Source organism: Carassius gibelio, chromosome B22 (genome assembly GCF_023724105.1).
Source record: "Carassius gibelio isolate Cgi1373 ecotype wild population from Czech Republic chromosome B22, carGib1.2-hapl.c, whole genome shotgun sequence".
NCBI lineage: Eukaryota > Metazoa > Chordata > Actinopteri > Cypriniformes > Cyprinidae > Carassius > Carassius gibelio.
Window position 1 is genome coordinate 25996438 of NC_068417.1, and position 24086 is coordinate 26020523.

The 24086-nt window shown below is 38.1% G+C and overlaps 1 protein-coding gene across 2 annotated transcripts; it reads left to right on the forward strand.

Moving 5' to 3' along the window:
* Positions 1-11944: 11944 nt before the first annotated feature.
* Positions 11945-23927, forward strand: bsg (basigin). Of its 2 annotated transcripts, XM_052591355.1 has the most exons (9): positions 11987-12166; positions 16810-17160; positions 17930-18104; positions 18520-18608; positions 18716-18855; positions 19590-19869; positions 22063-22087; positions 22247-22320; positions 22927-23927. In XM_052591355.1, exons 1-8 carry the CDS (start codon positions 12097-12099, stop codon positions 22305-22307), a joined length of 1191 nt encoding a protein of 396 aa, XP_052447315.1. In that variant the 5' UTR covers positions 11987-12096; the 3' UTR covers positions 22308-22320; positions 22927-23927. The 2 variants fall into 2 exon arrangements, with proteins under 2 accessions (XP_052447316.1, XP_052447315.1); XM_052591356.1 differs by lacking the exon at positions 16810-17160 and having other exon boundaries at positions 11945-12166.
* The last annotated feature ends 159 nt before the right edge of the window (positions 23928-24086 follow it).

Consider the following 24086-nt stretch of genomic DNA (forward strand, 5'->3'; position numbering starts at 1 on the left):
TATGATTCTGATGGATCTTGCTGATTCTTGTTTAGGATTTTGATGCCCAATTCAAATTGATAAAACAATTTACAGATAAAATAGATACAAATAATTTGATAAAAAAAATTATATATATATATATATATATATATATATATAATTAAATATAATGCTATTGATAGTTTAGTTATTTCTAATATTTAACAATGATTTAAGTGATAATGGCTTTTTTATAATTTCCCTGTACTGCCATAAAATGTCTAGAAACATATTTCTTACAAATAAAAAAAAGAAATAGTATGTTTCTATAAATTTTGAAGTGGTAAATATTTAATATCAGTTTATATGTTTTTATTTGTTTTTATTATAATTATAATCCCTTACATTTGTTTTCCTTAAAAACAATTTCCTCATAATTGTTGATGATAAATGCTTAAGATTTTGGCCAAATTCATCTCATTCAATCTGAGAAATTGTTAAAACAATAAGGCTGAAACAATTGATTGTTAATATATATATATATATATATATATATATATATATAAATATAATATTAGTAAAAATTATTTCATGTTTTTTTAGGCTTTGCAAACGATAAAAATATCATAAGAGTGTTTGGAGTTAAAAATATTTGTTCCCAAATTGTCAAAATTAAGTTCATGTAAAGTCTCTTGGTGGCCAGGTGGCCATTACAACATCAGGGTATTGTGCAAAATACCACGAAAAAAAGAACAGGAGTTCTTAATGCAAAGAATTTACTTAATAGTCTTTCTAAGTATTTCAAGTTCTAGATTTTTCCCAATTATATAACACTGTTGGTGGACTTGGAAGCATTACTCTGCTGTCTGTGAGTCGGCTAACCCTTAACTAACAGTGGCACTAGTGAGAAATATAGGGGTTATGGACTCATTTTCCTGTCTGAAAAGGCTCTCTTGTTTTTCCCCCTTTTTGAGAGGCTCTCCCGAATCCCGACTGCACTCCGCATCTGGTTTAACTTTGAGAGATGTTTATATTGTGATCCAGGGCTCTTTTATTACATTGGAACGGGAATTAATTGTTTGCTCTAGAAGGCCATAACAATTCCATAAAATGTTTGTAATCCATTGTGTCGACATCCTCCCTTTTCTCCTTGTTTAAAAAAATAGCTGTTTCTGTTTGTCTAGAATGTTCCACAGTAATCCTGAAAGCAATTTACGGGCCTGATTGAATTTTCTTGTTATGACAGAAGGAGGTCATCAGGTGCTCAGTGTCTGAAATGATGTTTGCCTTCTTGTCCAAACAAGCAACAAAGTTCTGTTTGTTTGGGTGTCCAAGTAATTCCACACTGTACACCATGTAGAAGTAAGGCGATCTTGCTGTTATGTCTAACTTAGAAGGTTTGCCACATCCTGGAATAAATTCATTGCTGATGTATCATTTTTATTCAAAATTCCATCTCTAGAGAATCACCACTTGTGCGTCACTTGTGTTGTCATACTCATTATGAGTGGCGCCCCTAATTTGTTCAGGGTTTGTGTCCTTACAGGCCGCTTTTGCAGGAAGTGCAACCCAGACGGTATCAAAGCATTAGTAATTAAGTGTAGTGTGACACACGCAGAGCAGTAAAGTTAAATGCAGTATGTTGTCAGGATCTGCTATTAAATACATTAAGCATTGCAGCCTCTATTTGCTAAGTGAATACGGGAAGGGAACCTGATGAAAGACAGCTAAAAGCAGCTTTCGACTGCTTAAACCGTGTCTTAAAGGGGACACAGAAAAGCATACGCTGCTTGTGTTCAGTGGATATTTTCCAAAATGGTGCTACGGTTTACTACGAATTGTTAGTCAAAGTCGTTATTTTTGTTTTCTGCGCCTACAAAAAGTATTCTCGTCACTTCATAATATTATGGTTGAACCATTGATGGCAGATGGACTATTCTGACGATGTCTTTCATACTTTTCTGGACCTTGACGGTATATTTTACTTGGCAGTATGTGGGAGAGTCACAAGACTCCTGCACTTCAGCGGTCGTGATATGACGTAATGCTCTCCCGTTTTTTTTTCTTTTTTCAATGTACATTCAACATTAAATGAATAGTATTTCCAAAACGCAAGTAATCCAAAATTATAGTAGTCTGCAGCTTTTAAGCTTATGTTAATTCAGAGGTCATGATTAATATTGTTTTGAACTTGAACTTCGGAATGAAGTGAAATGCGAAACTTCTTCACATGAGTTTGTGTTTTATTTATTCTCCAGAAATTGCATGTGTAGGCTACTGAATGGACTCGACCTCTTAACATGGAAAAGATAGGCTACCTTTGCATTTCACAATCTTAAGCCACGATTCCACCACTGGAACTTTAACTAGGGACTTTGGGCCACTACTCGGTGTGTTTCAACCGCAGGAACCAGGATCTAAATAAAGTTCCAGGTAATAAAATGGCCCTCAGAAAGTCTCACTCGCAAGGTAATACTTTTTCAAAGGTCTGTAGCTTTTGGGGGTGGGTCTTTGGCACTGAGCAAGCTGATTGGTTGAGTTCACGCAGCATTGTGATTTTAACCACCATTTATTCTGATAATTTTCCAAATATTACTGTTATTGTGTCATGAAATGTAGTTTTAAAAGTATTTCAGGCAAGAATGTAGTTTTTTAAAAGTCAAATCTGCAGTTTATTTAGAAAGACAGCACCTATTTAAAAATGAGTATCGCCGATTTCGGAGACGATCAGCTCCACGCGATCAGCGGGGGCTCAGTGATCATGTTACTAATGAGAGCACTCCCAACTCAGCTAGTCCTTCTGACATTCGCCACAAATTTTGCCATTAATCAATGACACCCCCATGTCGTTCCAAACCTGTAAAAGCTTTGTTTGTCTTCCAAACTCAATTTAAGATATTTTGCTGTGACACAAGGATGCGCTGTTTTCTTTCAAATCAAAGCATAAATACAAGTAGAAAACGTATCCTTGTGGCGCGGCCGACACTGAAGAGTGTAAGCTGCCTGTGTTCAGCTCAAATGGAGCTACGGTGATGTGGAGAGACACAGAGGAGACGAATTGTTGAATAAAGTCATTATTTTTGTTTTATTCTCGTACAAAAAGTATTCTCGTCACTTCATAACGTTAAGGCTGAACCACTGATGGCAGATGGACCATTTGGACGATACTTTTCTGGACCTTGACAGTGTATTTTACTTGGCAGTCTATGGGACAGTCACAAGCCTCCCGGCTTTCATCCAAAATGTCTTAAATTGTGTTCCAAAGATGAACGAAGCTTTTACCATTTTGGAACGGCTTGGGGGTATGTTATTAATGACAAAATTTTGGGGTGGAGTACCCCTTTAAGCAGTGTTGGAAAACTTTCAAAGTGTTGTTTAAGCATCTAACCCGAATGACTTGGAACACAAACAGAGACATTTAATGGAATATTCAAGCGGCTTTCTCCTATATAATGAAAGCGAATGATGACCAAACTGCTGATCGTCTGTGGTCCTCATTCGCTTGAGATATATGGAAATGAGCAGCTTGGACATTCTGCAAAGCGTCTCCTGTTTCGTTTTACACATGAAAGAAAGTCATATGGGTTTGAAATGATATGGAGAGTAGGCCTAAATGATAACAAAATTGTAGTTTTTGGCTACACTATTCCTGTAAACTGACCAAAACCACATGCTTAAGGTTAACAGGTGCAAGCAATTGCATTTCGCCTCAAGTGAAATAGATTAAGACAACAGTATGCATCGGAAGTTATGCAACCACTAAATGTTCCAGTCAAGTGCAATGTACAGTAAACCAAGCAGAGATTTTATCTGTAGACTGCCTGATCTCAATATGTCTCGCTGTGTGGTCTAAAACTAAAGATAGGATTTGACTTGATTCTATTAGGTATGTCTTACATTAAAACAACACTTTATTTTCAAATGATAATTAACTAAATATATTAATATATTGTATTTCCATTTCCACCAAATTTCTCCCAAATTTACCTAGAATTTGTCTCATGTTGGATGTTACTCTACACTTACACTATTTTATTTTCTTGTAGTCTTGCTAAATGATTGAATGTCTCCTAAAATCCCATTTCTTCTCATCTGCCCATATGGGCTCCGTTTTTTCTCTGAGATTCAGCCACAGTGTTGGCTTATGCTACACGATCTGTCTGCAGGACAGGCCCTCGAGTTGACATCTTCGCCTGTTACGCATGAGAACCCCGAAACACATCCAGATCCATTTCCTCTTATCTGCACCATCAAAGCCATTACTGGTCTGTAATGTAAAGCAACTGTAATATTATTAATGCGCTGAGGCCTGACCAAGTCCAATTGAATAAACTGGACTGGTTATTATACCTTCCAACTAACAGATAACAATCTAACTTCACCATGGCTTTGTGCCACCAAAGAAGGGTGTTTCCAGCAGCGACAGGGTACAAACTATAAATAAATCAGCTCTGAGGAACAGAAAAGCAGATGTTTAGCACAATGTCAGAGCCGCTCTTTTCCATTCATTGAAAGTGGATAGTGACCAAGGGCTGTCAAACTCCAAAAGAGCCAGACATTAGATAGGAACAGACTGATTTAGATCCTAATTTACTGCAAATATTGCTATAAGCTTTGATCACCATTCACTTTTGTTGTACAGTAAAGAAATTCTGTACAAACCTATTCTGCTATTATTCCTTTTTGCATTCCTTGGATGAAAGTATGCTGGGTTTCGAAACACATGACGATGAGTAAATGATGACATTTTAGTTTTTGAAAATAGGCCTTGTTATCAGGAACACGGTGTGTTTCTTCACCTCGGGTGAAGCAATACTTCCAGCTGGTGCGGATAGCTCACATCAACAGTATATTACTGTTCTGTCTGATGCATGACGCCTGCAGATGGGTGTTGATGACGGAGTCCAGTTGTTCAAAGCTAAACTAGTGCATGACTCAAGAACGGAGGAAGTCCCAGTCTAATGTTTTGGCCTGGGGAATAGTATTTTTTATAGACACGAAACATTGACTCAGATGCAATGAGAGCTCTTTGGAGCCAGATATTATAACGGAATAATAGTGTTTGCTAAAATGAAGTATGTTCACAAACGAATGGAATGGCAACGATTTCTTAGAAATAAATGTACATTTCCAATCGAAACGGGAGACTATATTCAGCAAGCGTGCATTAAATATATTGAAAGAGAAGTGGTTGGCGCCGATACAGGATGGCTGCCTCCGTGACGAGCTCCGCATATGTTTTTGTGTTTTTGTTAGTTTGTCCTGTCTTTAGTTATATTCCTGCCATCAGTTTCACCAGGGAAGAACTGCTGAACATTCGGCAGAACACACCACAGGATATTTTACCGGATTTCAATTATTCAGACGTTTTACTGAACGTTGTTATCGGAGGAGCGGCGGCGCTGATCAAGCGCTTCAGGACGCGCAGACGGGGGAAGCGAGCGGGAGCGCTCGTCAGACTCAGGAAGCGCGGATTTCGAACGCCGTTGCCTAGCATCCATCTGGCAAATCTCCGCTCTCTACCCAACAAAACGGACGAACTCCTTCTGCTTTCTCGGACAAATAAGGATTTCACACACTCTGCTGCTCTGTGTTTCACGGAAACCTGGCTGAATGACACCATACCGGACAGCGCGCTCGATCTGCCGGGCTTTCAGCTGTTTAGAGCGGATCGTGACACAGAATCAACGGGGAAATCGCGTGGTGGCGGGACATGCTTTTACATCAATGAACGGTGGTGTACAGATGTAACTGTGTTAAAGAAGACGTGCTGCTCAAATCTCGAAACACTCTTCATTAACTGCAAGCCGTTCTATTCGCCGCGGGAGTTTCACTCGTTCATTCTGGTCAGTGTTTATATCCATCCTCAAGCGCATGTGAGCTCAGCTTTACAGAAACTCGCTGATCAGATCACAGAGACAGAACAACATCACCCGGACTCTGTTTTAATCATTCTTGGGGACTTTAATAAAGCCAATCTGTCCCGTGAACTACCAAAATACAGACAGCATGTTACTTGTCCCACAAGAGACAGTAATATATTGGATCACTGTTACACCACAATAAAGGATGCATTTCATTCTGTTCCACGAGCAGCTTTGGGACGTTCTGATCACCTTCTGGTTCATCTAATACCGTCCTACAGGCAGAAACTAAAATCAGCTAAACCTGTATCAAGGACTGTAAAAAGATGGACTAATGAAGCAGAGCAGGATTTACAATCTTGTTTTGACCTCACTGATTGGAGTGTTTTTGAAGCTGCTGCCACTGATCTGGATGAACTCACAGAGACCGTAACATCATATATCAGTTTCTGTGAGGATATGTGTATTCCTACAAAGACTCAACTAATTTACAATAATGACAAACCGTGGTTCACTGCAAAACTCAGACAGCTCTGTCAGGCCAAAGAAGATGCTTACGTGAAGGGGGACAATGTCTTGTATAAACAGGCTAAATACACATTGGAAAAGGAGATCAAAGTGGCAAAGAGGAATTATTCTGAAAAAATAAGGACTCAGTTCACTTCCAACGACTCCGCATCAGTGTGGAAAAGTCTAAAGAACATCACCAATTACAAGACACCACCCCCCAGCACCGTAGAGAATCAACGACTGGCAGACGATCTGAACGAGTTTTACTGCAGGTTTGAAAGAACACCCATCACCTGCCCTGAACGCCTCCCCACACAACCATTCACACCCTTCACAACTCCTGCAACCAGCCCTGAATGCCTCTCCAAACAACTGTTCACACCATTAACAGCTCCTGCAACCCATCCTGAACACCTCTCCAATCAAGCACTCTCACCATTCTCACCTCCTGCATCCCCCCTCTCCCCCACACCTGCAATTCAGATCAGCGAGGATGCGGTGCGCCAGGTCTTCCGGAAGCAGAAAAGGAAAAAAGCACCAGGCCCAGATTGTGTTACACCAGCCTGTCTGAAATCCTGTGCTGACCAGCTGGCCCCCATCTTCACACAGATCTTCAACAGATCGCTGGAGCTGTGCGAAGTCCCTTCATGCCTCAAACGTTCCACCATCATCCCCATCCCTAAGAAAACCAAAATTACAGTACTAAATGACTACAGGCCTGTGGCTCTAACGTCTGTAGTCATGAAGTCATTTGAAAAACTGGTGCTGGCCCACCTGAAGGACATCACTGGGCCCTTGCTGGATCCTCTTCAGTTTGCCTACAGAGCAAACAGGTCTGTGGACGATGCAGTAAACATTGGACTGCATTATGTTCTGCAACACCTAGACAGACCGGGGACTTATGTGAGGATCCTGTTTGTGGACTTCAGCTCGGCCTTCAACACGATCATCCCAAACCTCCTCCTGCCCAAACTAACTCAGCTCTCCGTGCCCACCTCCGTCTGTCAGTGGATCAACAGCTTCCTGACAGACAGGCAGCAGCTAGTGAGGCTGGGAAAATACACATCCAGCACCCGTACAATCAGCACCGGAGCTCCCCAGGGCTGCGTTCTCTCCCCACTGCTCTTCTCCCTGTACACTAATGATTGCACATCTAAGGACCTCTCTGTCAAGCTCCTGAAGTTTGCAGATGACACCACACTCATCGGCCTCATTCAGGACGGTGACGAGTCTGCTTACAGACAGGAGGTAAAAGAGCTGGCTGTCTGGTGCACTCTCAACAACCTGGAGCTTAACACGCTCAAAACAGTGGAGATGATCGTGGACTTCAGGAGAAACCCCCCTGCACTCCCCCCACTCACCATCATGAACAGCACTGTGACTGCAGTGGAGTCATTCAGGTTCCTGGGCACCACTATCTCTCAGGACCTGAAGTGGGACATTCACATTGACTCCATTGTGAAAAAGGCCCAGCAGAGGTTGTACTTCCTTCGCCAGCTGAGGAAGTTTAACCTGCCACAGGAGCTGCTGAAACAGTTCTACTCCACCATCATTGAATCCATCCTCTGCACTTCAGTAACTGTCTGGTTCAGCTCAGCTTCTAAATCGGACCTCAGAAGACTACAGAGAGTAGTCCGGACTGCTGAGCGAATCATCGGTTCAACTCTCCCATCTATTCAAGAACTGTACTTATCCAGAGTGAGAAAAAGGGCTGTCAAAATCACTCTGGACCCCTCACATCCAGCACACTCCCTCTTTGAACTGTTGCCATCTGGTCGACGCTACAGAGCACTGAGCACTAGAACGACCAGACACAGGACCAGTTTCTTCCCTCAGGCAATTCATCTTATGAACAGCTGACAATAATGGCGAACACACTACACTTTATATTTATATACACACACACTTATTTATCTAACACACATACTTAGTATACACTTAAATTTTGCACACAATATATATGTACATACATAACTTCACTTTGTAATATACCTGCCTACAATTGTCATTTGTATATTGTCATTCACTGTCTACATATTTGTATTTTTTATTCTTTTATTATGTGTTTTATGTTTTGTCGCTGTCATTCTGTTGTACTGCGGAGCTTCTGTCACGAAAACAAATTCCTCGTATGTGTAAACATACCTGGCAATAAAGCTCATTCTGAAAGTGGCAGTAAAGGCATTTAAAATGCTACAAAATGTTAAAACAAATGTTGTTCATTTGAACTTTCTATTCATCAACCCCCCACCCCCCACCCACCCCAAAAAAGTATCAGTTTCTACAAAAATATTAAGCAGCATAACTGTTTTATGACACTGATAATAATTAGAAATGTTTCTTAAGCAGCAAGTCAGCATATTAAGAGTTATTTTTCTGAAGGAACTAGTGACAGTGAAGACTGCTAAAAAACTTATATTAACAATATTTTCACAAATCACAATATCCTTTACAATCACAAAAATAGTACTTGGTTGAAAATAAAATATTGGTAACATTTATCAAATGCCTCACCTTTTTTAATGAATGAATTATTACCTAATTAGTCATCAATAATAATAACTAGGCTAAATAAAATTGTTTAAATGTTATAAAACACAATAAAAAATGATAAAGCTTTAATATACATTCCACAAAAGTTCACAAAAAAAAACATTTATGCTATTTATGTTTATAAATATAAATGAATTAAAATTAAATGAAAAGCAATGTAAAACCAACTAACTAAAATGAGCAAATAATAATAAAAAAATAACAACAACTAATGGGAACAAGAACTTGTGTAGTTCTGAATAGCTGCTGGTACTCTCCAGACAACAAATACTTCAAATGGGACAGACATGGGGGAGTCGCACGAGGATCAGTGGACACAATAGCTGAGTTAATGAGCGCAAACATAGCAGCGTCTGTGTTTTCAGATTCCTCCAGTCATGGCTCCCACACACATGGGCCCAAAGAACTGAGGACTTCATGAACTGAACAACCTTTTAACAGAAATAAGACGTCAGCATACTGAGAACTTGCAAGCAAATAATGGGGGTGTTTTCTCATTATCAGACGCTTTATAAAGCATCATGATTCGGCCCAACCAATAATACTGTGCAGCCAACTATTTTTATGCACACTGGTAACTAAATAGCATTTTTGAGTCGTTAAATCAACTGTTTATTGTTCAGAAAACCAAGGTGTGAATTGTTTTAGGTCTGCTTAATGGCCTACTGAATTTGCTCACTGAAAAAAAGAAAACAAGCCATGCTCTTGATTTCTAGTTGTAAAACCGAACAGCCCATGTTTTGCTCCTGGTGTTACTGTAGGTCATAACTGTGGTGAACGCACACCCTGAAAATGATATCTTAAATCACAGTCAGGCGAGTGGACAGAGAGCCATGATTGGCCGAGGGACAATTATGCGGAAACTCCTACTTTCTCCCCGAGATTCGGATCTGTTTCTGTCAACTGGAGGCATTTCAATTTCAATAGGTAGCGCACAAACCAGGCAGCCACAGGGCTTGGATTGAAATCTTACAGATATGTCTCTGAAGGCCATTAAATCATCATTTTTACAGCCTGCATGGGATTGTGCTTAAGGTACTTGGAGAAGGAATCCAAGAATGGATTTACTGCCTTTCCCCCCCCCCCGAAAGCCCCAAGGATTTCTTTTAAATGTGATAAAACACTTAAGCAGAGCTTAAAATGCAGATGCAGATCTTGTCCCTTGGAATCCATCAGGATGCTAAACTAAAATCATTTTTTCATCATTTTTCATTTACTGACTAACTCAGAAAAATAAGTAGCCTAACTAGTGAGAGTGGTTTTATAAGGAGCCCCATTAAACAGCATTATGTTTCTCATATTTCCATATAACTGGTCATCCACGTGAACTTTTAATCTCATAAAATGTATTTATTATTTGATTTCAAAGAATTAATATATGATTTGTTGAGCATTGCAGCCCCGCAAAAGACCAAGGGCATATAGTCTTGAAAAACATTTGAGCTCTGGCGCCACCTGCTGGTCAGAATATATAATCAATATTTACTCTGAATTCATAGTCCACAGCATAAAGCTCAACCCAAATAAACCACCAGAACACAACGTCAGAATCCACAAGACATTATTACATTAAACCTACATAAATGAACTGTTTTACAAGTAGAAATAAGTGGTAAAGCATTTGCATTTGCTTTCCGTACTGAATTTCTGTACCTAAATCTGTATTTTCCAGTTTGCTTTCATTTGCAGAAACCATGGAGGTCCATTGTTGTCATGAAAACTAAAAGATTGAAATCAGAGTGTTTATGGACCGCTATAGGCCTACATGAATAAAACATTGATGTTTAAGCCACTGGAGGCAGTAAAACAGTTATATAACGATCTGTTTCTGACTCTAGCTTTCTAACAGCAAACAGTACACAAATCTATCCGTGATTGCGGTGATTTATGTTGTAGAACAAAATGTAATGCTCTCTTCAATGTAAATGTTAACTATAGGCTTAATTTTACGCAAAAGAAAAAGAAAACTGCTCATCTAAAAACCATGCTAATGCTAAAATGCTAATTCTTGCAAAGGCCTACATGGGTTTTAGGAATACAAGTATTTTGTTTGGTATCAAACTGGAATTAAAAGCATATAAATTCTACATATGTCTTTAGTCTGAAATATGAAATGGCTGAATCACACAGCTATTTCTTTGACCTTTTTTAAATAATATTATAAATATATAATTCTAAACAAGATTTGAACACTTATTTTGAATAAAGTTAATTTTATTGAAACAACAAAATTAACTGTTGTTGTTTCATTGTAAAATATTTATTTGGTAAGATGGTTATTTAGTTTAGTCGACTGTGTTCTTGTTTATACGGCACCATCAACCTGCACAATTTTGAGGATCTACCAGATCTTTGCAATTCTGTATCATTACAGAATAAGACAAAGTTGTTTTTCTAATGAGTTCCCAGTATAAATATCTCAAGATAGATGGAAAATGTCTGTTTGAATCTCTTTGATGAGGATGGATTCAGACTCAGGAGAGCACTGCCTGCTGCGCTGGATATACAAACTGCAGAAAACAAGTCATTGTCAAATTTAAATTTATAAGGAATAGTTGACCTAGAAATTACAAATCTCATTTACTCATTTATTTACCCCATATGATACCACCTGTATAACTTCATCTGACTGTGGAAAACAAAGGTAGAAGTTAAGCAGAATCGAAATTTAGTCCCATTTTAATATAAAGTAATGGGTGGATGCTGTCTGTTTATTTTTTAAAAGGACAATATATATATAACAAAGATTGTTATGATAATCTTCTTCTTATGAAATTAGTTATATATTTTGGCGCTAGTCACGTCATTCAGTAGGCTACTTTCAAATCCAAAAACCCCGCAACTTTGTTTCATTCTACAGCAAGGAAAAGTGTACTAGGTAAAAGTATAGATTTAGAGGAATATTGAACCGTACACTCATGCTTAGCGATAAAACACGAGTGGTTAGTTAAGATGAAATAGCCTATTGCTTAGTTTCTGAAAACCTAAACAAGTCGAAATATATATATAAAAAAAAAACGCCTAAACACAGGGCGGTGACGTTGATGAGCGGACGTGATGACGCAGGTCCACTAGGCTGTATACGTGCGCGTTCTCAAGTGAGCTCGTCGGAACAAGTAGAGGACGAAGAGTGCTTTGCTTCAAACCGTCTTTGCCTCTGGAAACAGGCCCGATATTTACACTGTTACGTATTTAAAAACATCCAACCATGAGAAGGAAGCTGTTTGGCGTAATTCTCGCCGTTTGTATCGGTTGGTTTCAAGCCGAGGCTTTGACAGGTAAGGCGTCTCGTTTTTCTGTTGATCATGTAACGCTCATGAGCTCGTTTTCACAAGGCCGTCTGTTGACAGAAACACGACCTAGACGACCGGTCGAAAGGTATTCACCGTTCAACAAAGTAAAATACATTGGATGTGAACGGTTGAAATGGCTCGAAATGTTTAAAGGCCGCTAAAATCGTCGGCAAACTGTCGCGCACGAGCCCAGTGGCAAACGACGCACGCGCATGGCGCTATAGCAACAGCGGAATATTTTTTACTCATTAAAGCTCTTTAAATGGTCTTAAATACCAACACATAGGAAATATGTATCCAAAAATTGGAGTGTATATAGTATTAATAAAAAAAAAAGAAAAGAAATGTTAGCGACGTAAACTATTATCGTGGTGTTAAAAGGCAAAGTACAAACTGCACATACCCCACCATGTGGATTTGCGGGGGGTTTTTTTCTAGTAAGAGAACCTTTAATCCCAACTCAGTGTTGTAACCCAAGTTACACATTTCCCAAAACTGGAGATCTTCACTCAGAGGATCATGCTTCCTAGTTGAACTTTAATTATTACAGAATGGATTCAGCCTATCTTTGCTTGTTAAAATATTAATGGCTGTCGTCTTCCCTAGCTGGCCAGTTACTCCAATGAATGATGTCTTAAACACGGTAAGCAGCAGGCAGCCATGATAACCTGTGTGGACTAGTTTTCTAGAGGCCTGCTGCTAAGCCTAGTAAAACATCAGTTCGGAGTAACCTGTAATCATATAATGGAAACCGAGGGAGGCGAAACATGTTTGGCCAGTCATGAAGGAGGCGGCAGCAGTTTTCATCTTTTAGTCTGTTCAGTAAAAGGCTTAGCTTAAGCTCATTATAATGTTCCATCACTGGAAATGGCACAGGAATTCCATGCAAACCCAATCAACTTGTAGGCAATCAACCATTGCTTACTTATGGTAATGAAAGATAGCAGTTTAGTTGGAAATGTCAGTCATGTACTGTGGAATTTGTATTTAAATATATTAAATACCCTGTCCACCCTTTTAACTAAATCAGTTTCTGGCATACTGAATGGAAATGGAAGAGTAATGAAAGTGTCTTTTGCTTCATCACCCTCATCATTTTAGTCCCCCAGCAGCAGCTGATGAATAGCATGGTCGGTAAATCCAAACCTAATCAGCTTCATGCTCTCAGTTAGAAATAGAGCGCTAAACACCCTAGGAGGTGCTTTTCTGCACGTAAGCATTGATACTTCCTTAAAAAGGAACAATCTGTGCAACAAGTGTACTCGTGCTGTTCTTGAGTTGCCACATAGTACACAATGCTACGGTAGGATTTCAGGCCACGTAGCTTGATGGTGTAAATTGTAGCATCTCCAGATCAGAATTAAAATAGGTTTTTCCCTTGAGAACTCAATCTTCAGCTCAGTTGTGCTTTGCTTAGTGAATTGGGCAGGTATTTATCATTTGCATGTGAATAGATACGAGGAGATTTCGTTTGTGATTGCTTTTTGCTTTGTGTGCTACTGGCAGCCATTTTGCATTTAAAAAGTGTTTTTGTCAGCATGCACACTGCTTGGTTGGTGAGGATAGTCCTGTCCTTCAACTTTTTTAATCGTTCTCACGAAGGCTTTAGGGATATGCAAAACTATTTCAAAACTTGTAACTGGGTTGGCCTGAACCATTAGTTGACTAGTCTGAAATAATAAAAAAAAAAAAAATAGTTAGTTAAATATCATCTTGTGACTCATCGACGTATAGATGTTGTTGTTTTTTTTTTTTTTTTGACTTTGAGTTCAATCTAAATGTCTTAACTTCCAGTGAAAAAAAAAAAAAAACTGATTTTCTGTGACACGTCGGACATCATGAATCATTTAGTCTCTTAAATCCCATCTGTCCAAAACGACTACAAACTTGCATTGATTTTTTCTAAAGTGCAACACCCATACATAAATCCAATCAACAACTGATGATAGATCCAAAAACCATCTTAATTTTTTTTATATACTGTTATGTTCGGCTATACAAAATGCGTCAGAAAACTTCCATCGGGATGAAATGGACATTAAAAAGACAAACTAAAGCAAAAATTGATATTTAGAAATTTGTCACATTTTGACGAGTGATTGAATTGAATCTGGGCACATGGTGCCTAAATCGAAACCTATTTATTTTATGCAGTGTTTAAGCAAAGTGAATGTCCCATGTACATTTTAGGGTAACAATCTTGAAAGCCTTGTGGTTAAACAGTTATGACTTGCAATCTAGATTAATGCATTTTATAGAGAACGGTTTATCTGCATTCAGTCATGAGGTTGAGCCAAGAAAATGTAAAGTTGAAACAGTCGACCTTAGGTCAGTATTTCTTCATCCAATTAATCCACATGTCAGCTTGTGAGAAGGTGAACTTATTGACTTGTTTGCTAGAAACAGGTTAAGTCAAATCTAGAAGTGGCAGACTTTGTACCGAGTGGTACTTGTTGTACTCTTCTGTTCTCCCTGTTTGGAGTTATTTATAATTTAGTCTTGAATTATTGGGTTAATACGTCCGCCTTATGCTAACATTTAAATCTAAACTCTTATATATACCCAAATATATGCTTAAATTCCTTCTAGATCTTTATATGTTTGAATTTGTGGTCCACTTAGTGAACGTTGGAGGTGACCTTTCTTGATGGTCAAATGAATGAAGCCTGTTCTGCTTTCAAAGGGCACATGTTATTTCAGGCCTGAGGCATGTGTGGAGTCTCATTGCTCTGACTGTAATGTGAAATGTGGACATCTACCATTTTTTTTTTACCCTTCCCTGGCTAACACACCAAAACATTCCTCCCTCAGCAGCAGACAAAAAGGGAGCAGTACCTTACTCTTGTTTCGAAACCAAATAAACTGAAAGCATGTGCTACACTGCAAGAAGCAACAACAGGTCTGGGGCGGATCTCAAAGTGTTCTTGTCATTGATGTGAAAGTTTGTTGTTCCAGCTGCTACATACGTACTTCCATGTCGTTTCGTGGAAATTCTCCATTGGGGATTAATATGGTACAACCTTGTTTTACTCCAGAAAACATGCTTCAAGTCTACATAAGTTGCCCCAAAATGGTTGCTCCTAGGTTAATTTACTCTGTACATGTCAATTTTATATGTAGTTTAAAAATAGTAGTTTGATAGTTTGCTCAAAACTGGAAAAGCGCCCTCATGCGATTCCAAATCTGTATGACTGACGTCTGGTGAAAATCAAAAGAAGATATTCTGAAAGTTTTTTTGAATCCATTGAAATGAGTAAACAATTTGTTCCTCAGTGGGGGGAAAAAAAGAGAAAGAAACTCCTACAGGTTTGGTACTGTTTTGAGTGAACAACTACTTTAAGCTTCATCAATCATCACCATTATGGTCATCCTGTTTTTTCATGTGAATGTTCGATGTCATTTTTTCATTGCATTTCTTGATATGCTAACCTTTGGTTTTAATGCATGCTTCAGCTTAGGGCTGGGCGATATAACTTTTTTTTTTTTTATCAATGATCTAATGTTTCATATCGTTCTGTATCGGTAATGGACACTTTTCTTTTATAACCCTTTTTCAAAAGGTTTTTTTTAATTTAACCACTGTATTTTTTATTTTTCCCAATTCATTAAGACAAGTCTAAAAGAAACTCTTGGCTTGTCTCCTGAGGGTGCAATGATCAAAATAATGTAACACATTAAATCGTTAATGCAAATAACAGTCTATAAAAATGTGCTATATATATAAAATAAATTATTAAGGCTTGGCAAGTTAACGTGTTATCGTGTTTAACGCATTGATTAACGCAGACAATTATTTTAGTTGTTCTTTAACGCTCACTCACTGATCTATATATAACCCTAATTATTCTCCCCCATCCTGTGCACACGGGTCTTTACCTGCCCATCAAGTGTTGTCCCATGCCGCACTATTCTGCGATGGGTCCCGCGATCATGCATGTCTCTAATAGGAAGGTGCCTTTTATAATGTTATGATCGAGGCTCTGGACTCTGTCCTGGTAGTGACCGATAGCTTGTTTTAAACTTAATTTAATTACACTAATGTTATAAGTTAATGCAGCAGTTTGCAGCTCATGGGCTTGACTATCAAAACATTAAAATGCAACAACGTCACCTACATCTTCACTGCATCTCATGTACCATTGATGCACACAAGATTTGATTGTACCAGTTTTGCATTCAAATAATGCAAATGTTTCTTTTAAATTTGGCTAAAAAAATTATTCACAATCTCAACATGGGCAGGGATTACAGCATGTGTTTGTCTGTGTGGTGTGTATGTCACTCATAACACGTGCCTTTATCGTATGCTATATCAAATATTTTTTCTATCGATGGTGTACCGTAGATTAAATATTGATACTGTTTTATCGCCCAGGCCTACTTCAACTCATTGTCTTTTATAAGTGCTTGCTTCTAATGTTCTTCAGTTGGGTTTTGGTTATCATGAAGCATTGAAGTCTTTCATCATGATGCTCAAAATCCAGTTTTTCTTGTTTTCCATCTAATGTTTCTCTCTTTTTCTTTTCTCCTCTGCTGTTTCTTCTTTGCCTGCCTGTCTGCTAACCATTATTCATATCATCTCAATGAACTGTCAACCCTAAACCCAAAATCACTCATCAAATGTCCAGCGGGCTTCATAAAATCGCCCTTGTCTCAGATGAAACTCATAGAAGACAGTGCCGAGCTGGATTGCGAGGTCATAGGGAACCCCATCCCTGAAGTTCAGTGGTGGTTCATTGAGGGCGAAGAGCCGATTGAAACGGTCACCCAGCTGTTTGACGGTGCAAAAGAGGATCGCGTACGCATCAATGCCACTTATATCAACCACGCCACCAGCACGCTCATCCTCACCAACCTAACTCTCAACGACACGGGTGTTTACGAGTGCCGTGCTTCAAATGACCCTGACCGCAATGACCTCAGGACCCCACCCAAAGTCAAGTGGATTCGCTCGCAAGCGAACGTTATAGTGTTTGAACGTGAGTTACGTTGTGGTATCGCAACGTCTCCACTAGCGTAGAGGAGGAAGTCCTGTAGATTCAAACTCTCCCTTGCCTTGCCCTCTGCCCTCCTTTTATTCCTTTGACCAGAGACCGGGTCACATGACTGCTTTAGCGCCATCTGTCCTTTCCTAGTTATCTGATGCCTTCTGAGCGTATCGCTGTCTAGAGCTTGAGATGAAAGTTTAACTTTTTTATTAATGAAATTGCATTGATCGGTTAACGTTTCTGCCGGTCAGAAGGTATTAAATGCACTAATTGGCCTTTATTTCTGAAAAAGGGCACTGATTAGGTCTCATTAACATGGTGTTCTTTCAGTAAATATCTAAAAAGCTCTTTAAATCTGTGGCTTAACCCTTCTGGTGGTATTTCTAGTACTTTCCACAATAGGTTTTCATAAGCTCATGGACTCCAAACCAGTTGCTGGTTGGTCGAATTTCCTTCCCTCTTCCCATTCGTTTTCATTACAAACTGCTCACTTAATGTTTCCTAGTAGGCCAAATGTACCTTCACTTCTCCCTTGATAGAGCACAATGTGCCTTACAGCTCACATTGTGGTGAACATCTTGACAGCAATGTTCCCTTCCATTCCATCATGTCCAAAAATGTATTTTTTTTTTTACTGTGCCACATCAAACCAAGAGGTTGGTAGAGTCCTTTTCAGCAGTGATCACTTTTTTTTTCTTTTTTTCTTTTTAAAGAGTCAATGTTATGAGTTAATGTTTGTGTAACTGTTATGCCTTGGCAGATCCAGTCATCACGACCAAACCAGAGGTGGTGAGCGACCAGAACCAGACCTCTGCAACACTCAGCTGCAACCTTACCAACACTACTTTTCTGGTCAAAGGCAACTATTGGACCCATAATGGCAAGACCATTGAAAAATCAGAGTCAACCCCTGGAAAATATTTCATTGAATACATGTATGTTCCCGATCCTTATCTAAATGATTGTATCACTAAAGAAGAGTGAAATGTAGCACTCTAATTTCAGTATAAGTTTCTCAGATTTAGTGTTTACAGGTCCATAACATTATAATATAGCCTCTCAGTTTGTGTGATGGAGTTGTGACAGCAGTAGTGTGATTTAAGAGCCTCCGGCACTCCACATTCACTGACCCTAATTCCCATTAGAACTGCTGGGTCGGAAAAATATCCATGGGGATGCCTGAGCGGCGTACCGGAAAAGCTGTTCACTTTTATATTTTATATATCATTTACTTGTATTGTCCTCTCCTCCACCTTTATTGCTAGGGTGCTGTCGTTATATTGAGGGATCTCAATTGGCATATAAATTTTATTTTTTTTGTCTCATTGCTTGTTTTTCTTTCTGTGGCAGAATTAAAAAGATCGATTACCACTCTGCTGGAATATATGCATGTTTCTTCCAAACAGAACCTGAGGTTAATGCTACTATTGAAGTTAAAGGTAAGAACATTTTAGTGACCGATTACTGCATCTGTTATCCATCCTGAATTACATGCATTTTTCAGGCATATTGTACTCCTCACCCATAATCATACTCTTCCTGTTAGTTCCCCCATATGTAGGGGCCTACAAACACTCTGAAAATGCTAATGAGAACGACAAAGCTGTCCTAACATGTGTGAGCCATGGATACCCCCTGCCTACTGACTGGAGTTGGTATAAGCTGGGTGAAAATGAAGATGAAAAGGTAAATGAAGCTTGCTGTAATGAGATTGGTACCTGGCCATGCCATTTGAAGGTTGGATAAGGTTGATAAAGGTGTTAAATGACACTTGGCGTTATGAACATTTATTAACCTAGCTGTAACGTCTATCCGTTTATTGCATGACAAGACTTAATCTGTTTTTTGTTAACCTGTCAGTGATTCAAGTGAAATATATTTTGTCTATATGCCTATATATAGGCCGTGCTACTGGAATTCGTGTTTCCAGTTTGTTCCTTGAACCAGTTCAAAGCCCTGTGGTTAATAAATTTAACTTAATTATTAATTTAACTGTTACAGTGGTAGTGATTACATATAATTATTGGTTGCTCAACCTATTGAGTACTAATTACATAAAATATCTGATATTATATAATATTTTATATTATGTATTTTGTTATTTATACAGTGCATTAATTCTTAATTTGTCTAAATTAAGAATTATGTTTGGATGATTGTTAATAACTGTTGTTGTGCACTAGCAGTTATTAGAAATAGTCTCATGCTGATGATACACGGCAACTTTTTGAGCAGTTTTGCTGGGCAACTTTTGAGCAATGTTGGTTAAGCACTTTTTCTATCTTTAGACTGTTCATTGGCCCTGTGTCTCACCTGATTAGCCTGTTGCCAAAAGCTACTCGGCAACATTTCTCAAAAAGTTGCCCTGTGTATCATCAGCCTTAGTAGCTTACTAATAATTTTGCATCGTCAACCCACAGGTGCCCATTGTCAATGGCACTGTTGACAAGTATGAGATCAAGAGCACCCCCAACAAGACCATGCTGTACGTGAAAGACCTGGACATCAACGCGGACATGGGCATGTACCAGTGCCAGGGCACCAATGAAATGGGATCAGCCAGTGATCAGATTCAGCTGCGTGTGCGTAGCCAGCTGGCCGCCCTTTGGCCATTCCTCGGCATTGTCGCTGAGGTCATTATTCTCATCACCATCATCTTCATCTATGAGAAGAGGAGAAAGCCAGACGAGATCAGTGACGGTATGTGACGCTAGTTCTTTCCTTCCTAATAATGTTCCATTTCCATTTTCGTGAATGCACAAATGAATGATCATTGGATGTAATGTAAAATTTTTGTTTATGAATTTGTAATGGTGAAACATCCTATTTCAGTTTGATTTTATGTTTATTTGATTTGGCTGAAGTGTGTGGCTGTTCCTTAGTGAACTGTATTTTTATTATTTACGTTGTTTATTTCTCTGTTCGCTGCTGCTTTTACGTTGTGGTAAGTGCTCAAAACTGCATGTCAGACTGAAGTGGTTTTGCTTAAACGGGTGGTTTTGGGAAGTTTGAATGCTCTCCCTGATAGGCTGAGAAGTACAACTCTTTCACTGGCGTTTAGTCTTAAATAAGAAGATAAAACGAACCAGATTTGTCAGACTTAGGTTCAAGAAAAGCAACTTTGTTTGGTTTTCCCGTAGCCAGTGAAAGTGTTTAGCTGAGTCTGACATATTGCACTTCAGAATGGGTTTTAAATGTCAAGGTATTCTGCATAATAACTAATATGAGATTTCAGACGGATCATGTTATACTGCCTTGCATGCTCTCTGCATCATCTTCTCATTGCATGATGTTCTTCAGCCCTAGATTATAGCAGTGGCTTCCTCTACATCTCTGAGAGGCAGCACCCTTATGGCACAAAGGGTGGCAAAATATATAATCCCGACATTTGTTTGAATCTTTCTGGGTGTGTTTGGACATGCTCTCTGCATGAAAACTTCAGCAAAAGTCTCTTTCAAACTCATACTTAAAAATAGAAGCTGAGTTTGAATCTATGTTTGTTGGGTGTCAACTCACATCTTATTATAAAGTTTCTTCTTTCTGATTGTGTCCGTCTGAAGCACAACCTTGCCAGTAACCGGACAATTTCATCTGTTTTCAATGTAGTCTTTAAAAAAAAAATCTGATAGACTGTTACATACACACTTAAAAATAAATAAATAAGATGCATCTTATAATAAAGCCTCCACACAACTGCATGTATTATAAAAATTAGAAATTATGCAACTTAACGGTGCTCCAATCAGGATTTTTGAGAGAGCATTATCTGCGGATACGATCACAGTCACTGATCTTTTTAAAGCATTCTTTTTCTTTTTTAATTTGGAATATTCAATATTCTCTATTTTCAAATTTTACATCGTCAAAATTATTGCGATTATCGCTAATATTCAGATGTACTATCGTCTAGCCCTAGTGATCAGTAGCCGATCAATCAGAGCACCCCTAATACTACGATATCTATTACTATTATTATACAACAATTATGAAGAATGTTATACGTTTTATAATTTAAATTCAAAATGTTTTGTAGTATATGTAGTTCTGTTGTGGTTTGGCTTACTTTTTTTTTTTTTTTACACTTTTATAAATCTTTACGTATATTAATAATGGCTTTTAATTTGGTCTTTTACACAGACATTTTATAGTGACTTAAGTTCCACAAAACAAGTTAAATTCCCAACAAATCAAATAATACTCTATTATTTAGAAAATGAAGTCAACTGCCCCCTCCGGTTCATAAAGGTTGTGATTGGGTGTTACTTTCATTTCCATACATCCATTGTCATATCCAAAGACTTTCGTACATATGTTCCCGAGGCAGGAGATTTTTCAGTAGGAAGGTTTCAGGGTGATCGACTGACTCCAGAAGTCCAGTGCAGGAGTTTACAAATGTGTGCTAATGCTGTTTGACAGCCTTCACCATGATTGATGCAGAAAAGGAGAAATGTTTTTCTCTCTACTACATCTGTAGGTGAGGTTGTGCTACAAACAAATGATTTTCGATTGGAACTGTTTGTTCTTGGGTTGAAAAGCACTAAACATATCCTTTCAATCCAACATCAGACCGCATGGCTGATGCAAATGCATTATTCTGCATGAATCATTATTAGTAGTGCTGTGAAAACAGTGATAGCGGTGTTTTAGTTGACGTGTACAGATTTAGCAGTAGAAGTAACTGAATTAAGAGTATCAAGGTTTTCCAGTCCCCAAATCGCATTACTCATTAGGTGCACTGCTTTGAAACATCCAGTTCTTACTGTCTTGAGGCTGTCACACTATATTTTAGACCAGCTACTGTAAGAGTTCAAATAGACTGTAGTGTTGTACATTTGTCATAATGAGTTTTTAACTACTTTTTCTTTTCTTTTCATGTGTTCCTGCTTCCTGTAGATGATGACTCAGGATCTGCACCACTGTAAGTGTTTTGTTGTTTGTGCTGAGATATTGTGGAGTTTTTCCTCAAAGGAACTTCAAGGCCTTGTTGAAATCTAGACAGTAGCTGTAGATGTGCGTCTAGCTCAGGAGATTCATATGCACATCGAATAGTGAACTGATGTGCCACTGTGTTTTTCAGGAAGAGCAATGCCGCTACAAACCACAAAGACAAAAATGTGCGGCAAAGGAACTCCAACTGAGAAGGGCGAAAAGGTGAAATATTCTTCCTTTTAATATTATTTTCCAATTGAACCTAATATTGTTTTAATGTTTATTATATGAAACCTGTTATTGAACATTAATGTTCCATATTTTATGCACTTATACACTACACGTATATAATGTTCTCATAATTACGATTGTAGAATTGTATAATAAACTTTTTTTTTTTTTTTTTTTACATTTTATGCATGTGATTTTATAAACAGTTGAAATATTTGGTCATTTATATGTTTTTAAAAATAAATAAATCAAGACTTCAGCTTATAATTCTATACAATTTATAATTTAAAGTTCTGTATCGGAATATAAAAGTGCATTAAATAGATTTGAAGGATTATTAGATGTGTTATTAGATATTAATCACTATTACAAGGGTTTATTTTTAACGTATCTTTTATACTGTGGACTTGTATAATATAGGCTGTACAAAATGTTGATTTGTGATATATTATTTTATGCATTTAATACAATTTATAATTTTTTTTTTTTTTTTGTAGTTTTATTCCTTAAAATAGTAACCCTCCCCTCAAGTGTAATATAAACTATTTTTTTTTTTTTAACCACATCAAGCTGAGTTTTTATTTTTATTTCTTTCAGGTGTTCTAATGACTACTGTCGAAGAGATGGAGAATTAAGTTGCGGAGTACGTTATAACGTTATAGTGCATCCTGCGCGTTCTTAACCTTCTGCTTGAGTGTAAACGTGTTGAGATAATAATTGGTCTCATTTTACTTTTATTCCTATTCATTTTGTGCTGCCAGCTGATGTTTTTAAAATAGTTTTTTTTTGGGGGGGGGGGGGGGGTAACTGCATGATTGTAGTCTTGCTGTAGAAGTGTGTGTTTAGTGAATCTCTTAATGTGGGAAGGATTTTATTTTCTTTCACTGTTTCCGAAACATCTACCGAGTGTAATTGAATCACCGTTTAGCCGCATGAAACTTTAACATGTTCAAGTGTATAGAAATAGAGAGCTGAATCAAGTTTCTATAAACCTTAATGTTTAGCCACTTTATTGTACTTTCTAGTTTTTAATTATTGAAATAATTTAAATGAACAACTTCTGTGCAGTACTCATGTCGTCGCTGCAACATTAGTGTGCTATTATTCTGTGTGAATAATCAGATGCTACTTTTATTTTGTCAGGCTAACAATTTTCTGTTTAATAATGTCAAACAAGCTTCTTTTAAAGTTGATAATGTAGTTTCTGATGTTGACTTGTAGGATTCCTCCTGCCTAACCCTTAAGGACCAAGTGCTAGTACAGTGTGTCATTTGCGGTACGCATAATCAGTTGTTATTGTTTCCCAAATTCTAACATGGAGGACAATGATATGGTTATGAATATTAAGGTAAAGTCCGTGCAGGTGGGGTTTTCGTGAAGGCTTTCGCTTAAGTGATACTCTCCTATAGACCATCATACTTGCATTGTGATACATTAAGTATAGTGTCTGGATGTGTGCCATTTCCAACTTAAGAGATGTGTAATATGTAAGACATTGTTAGAAGTGTATAAATGTTGCCTTGGCTTCATAGGAAATCTAATACACTCTACTGTACTGACTTGCACAATCTAAATAAACTTATTTGATTTTAACTGTCTATTGAGTATTTTGGTGTGTTCAACCAAATAAACCATTCTTTGAGCCACCAGAAGGGGGCGACACTTCCTCGTGTATTCGGTTCAGCTGTAGGGAGCGGCTCTACGTGACAAACATCACAGCGTTATCAGGTTGGAAACAAGGAGACGCTCCAGAATAT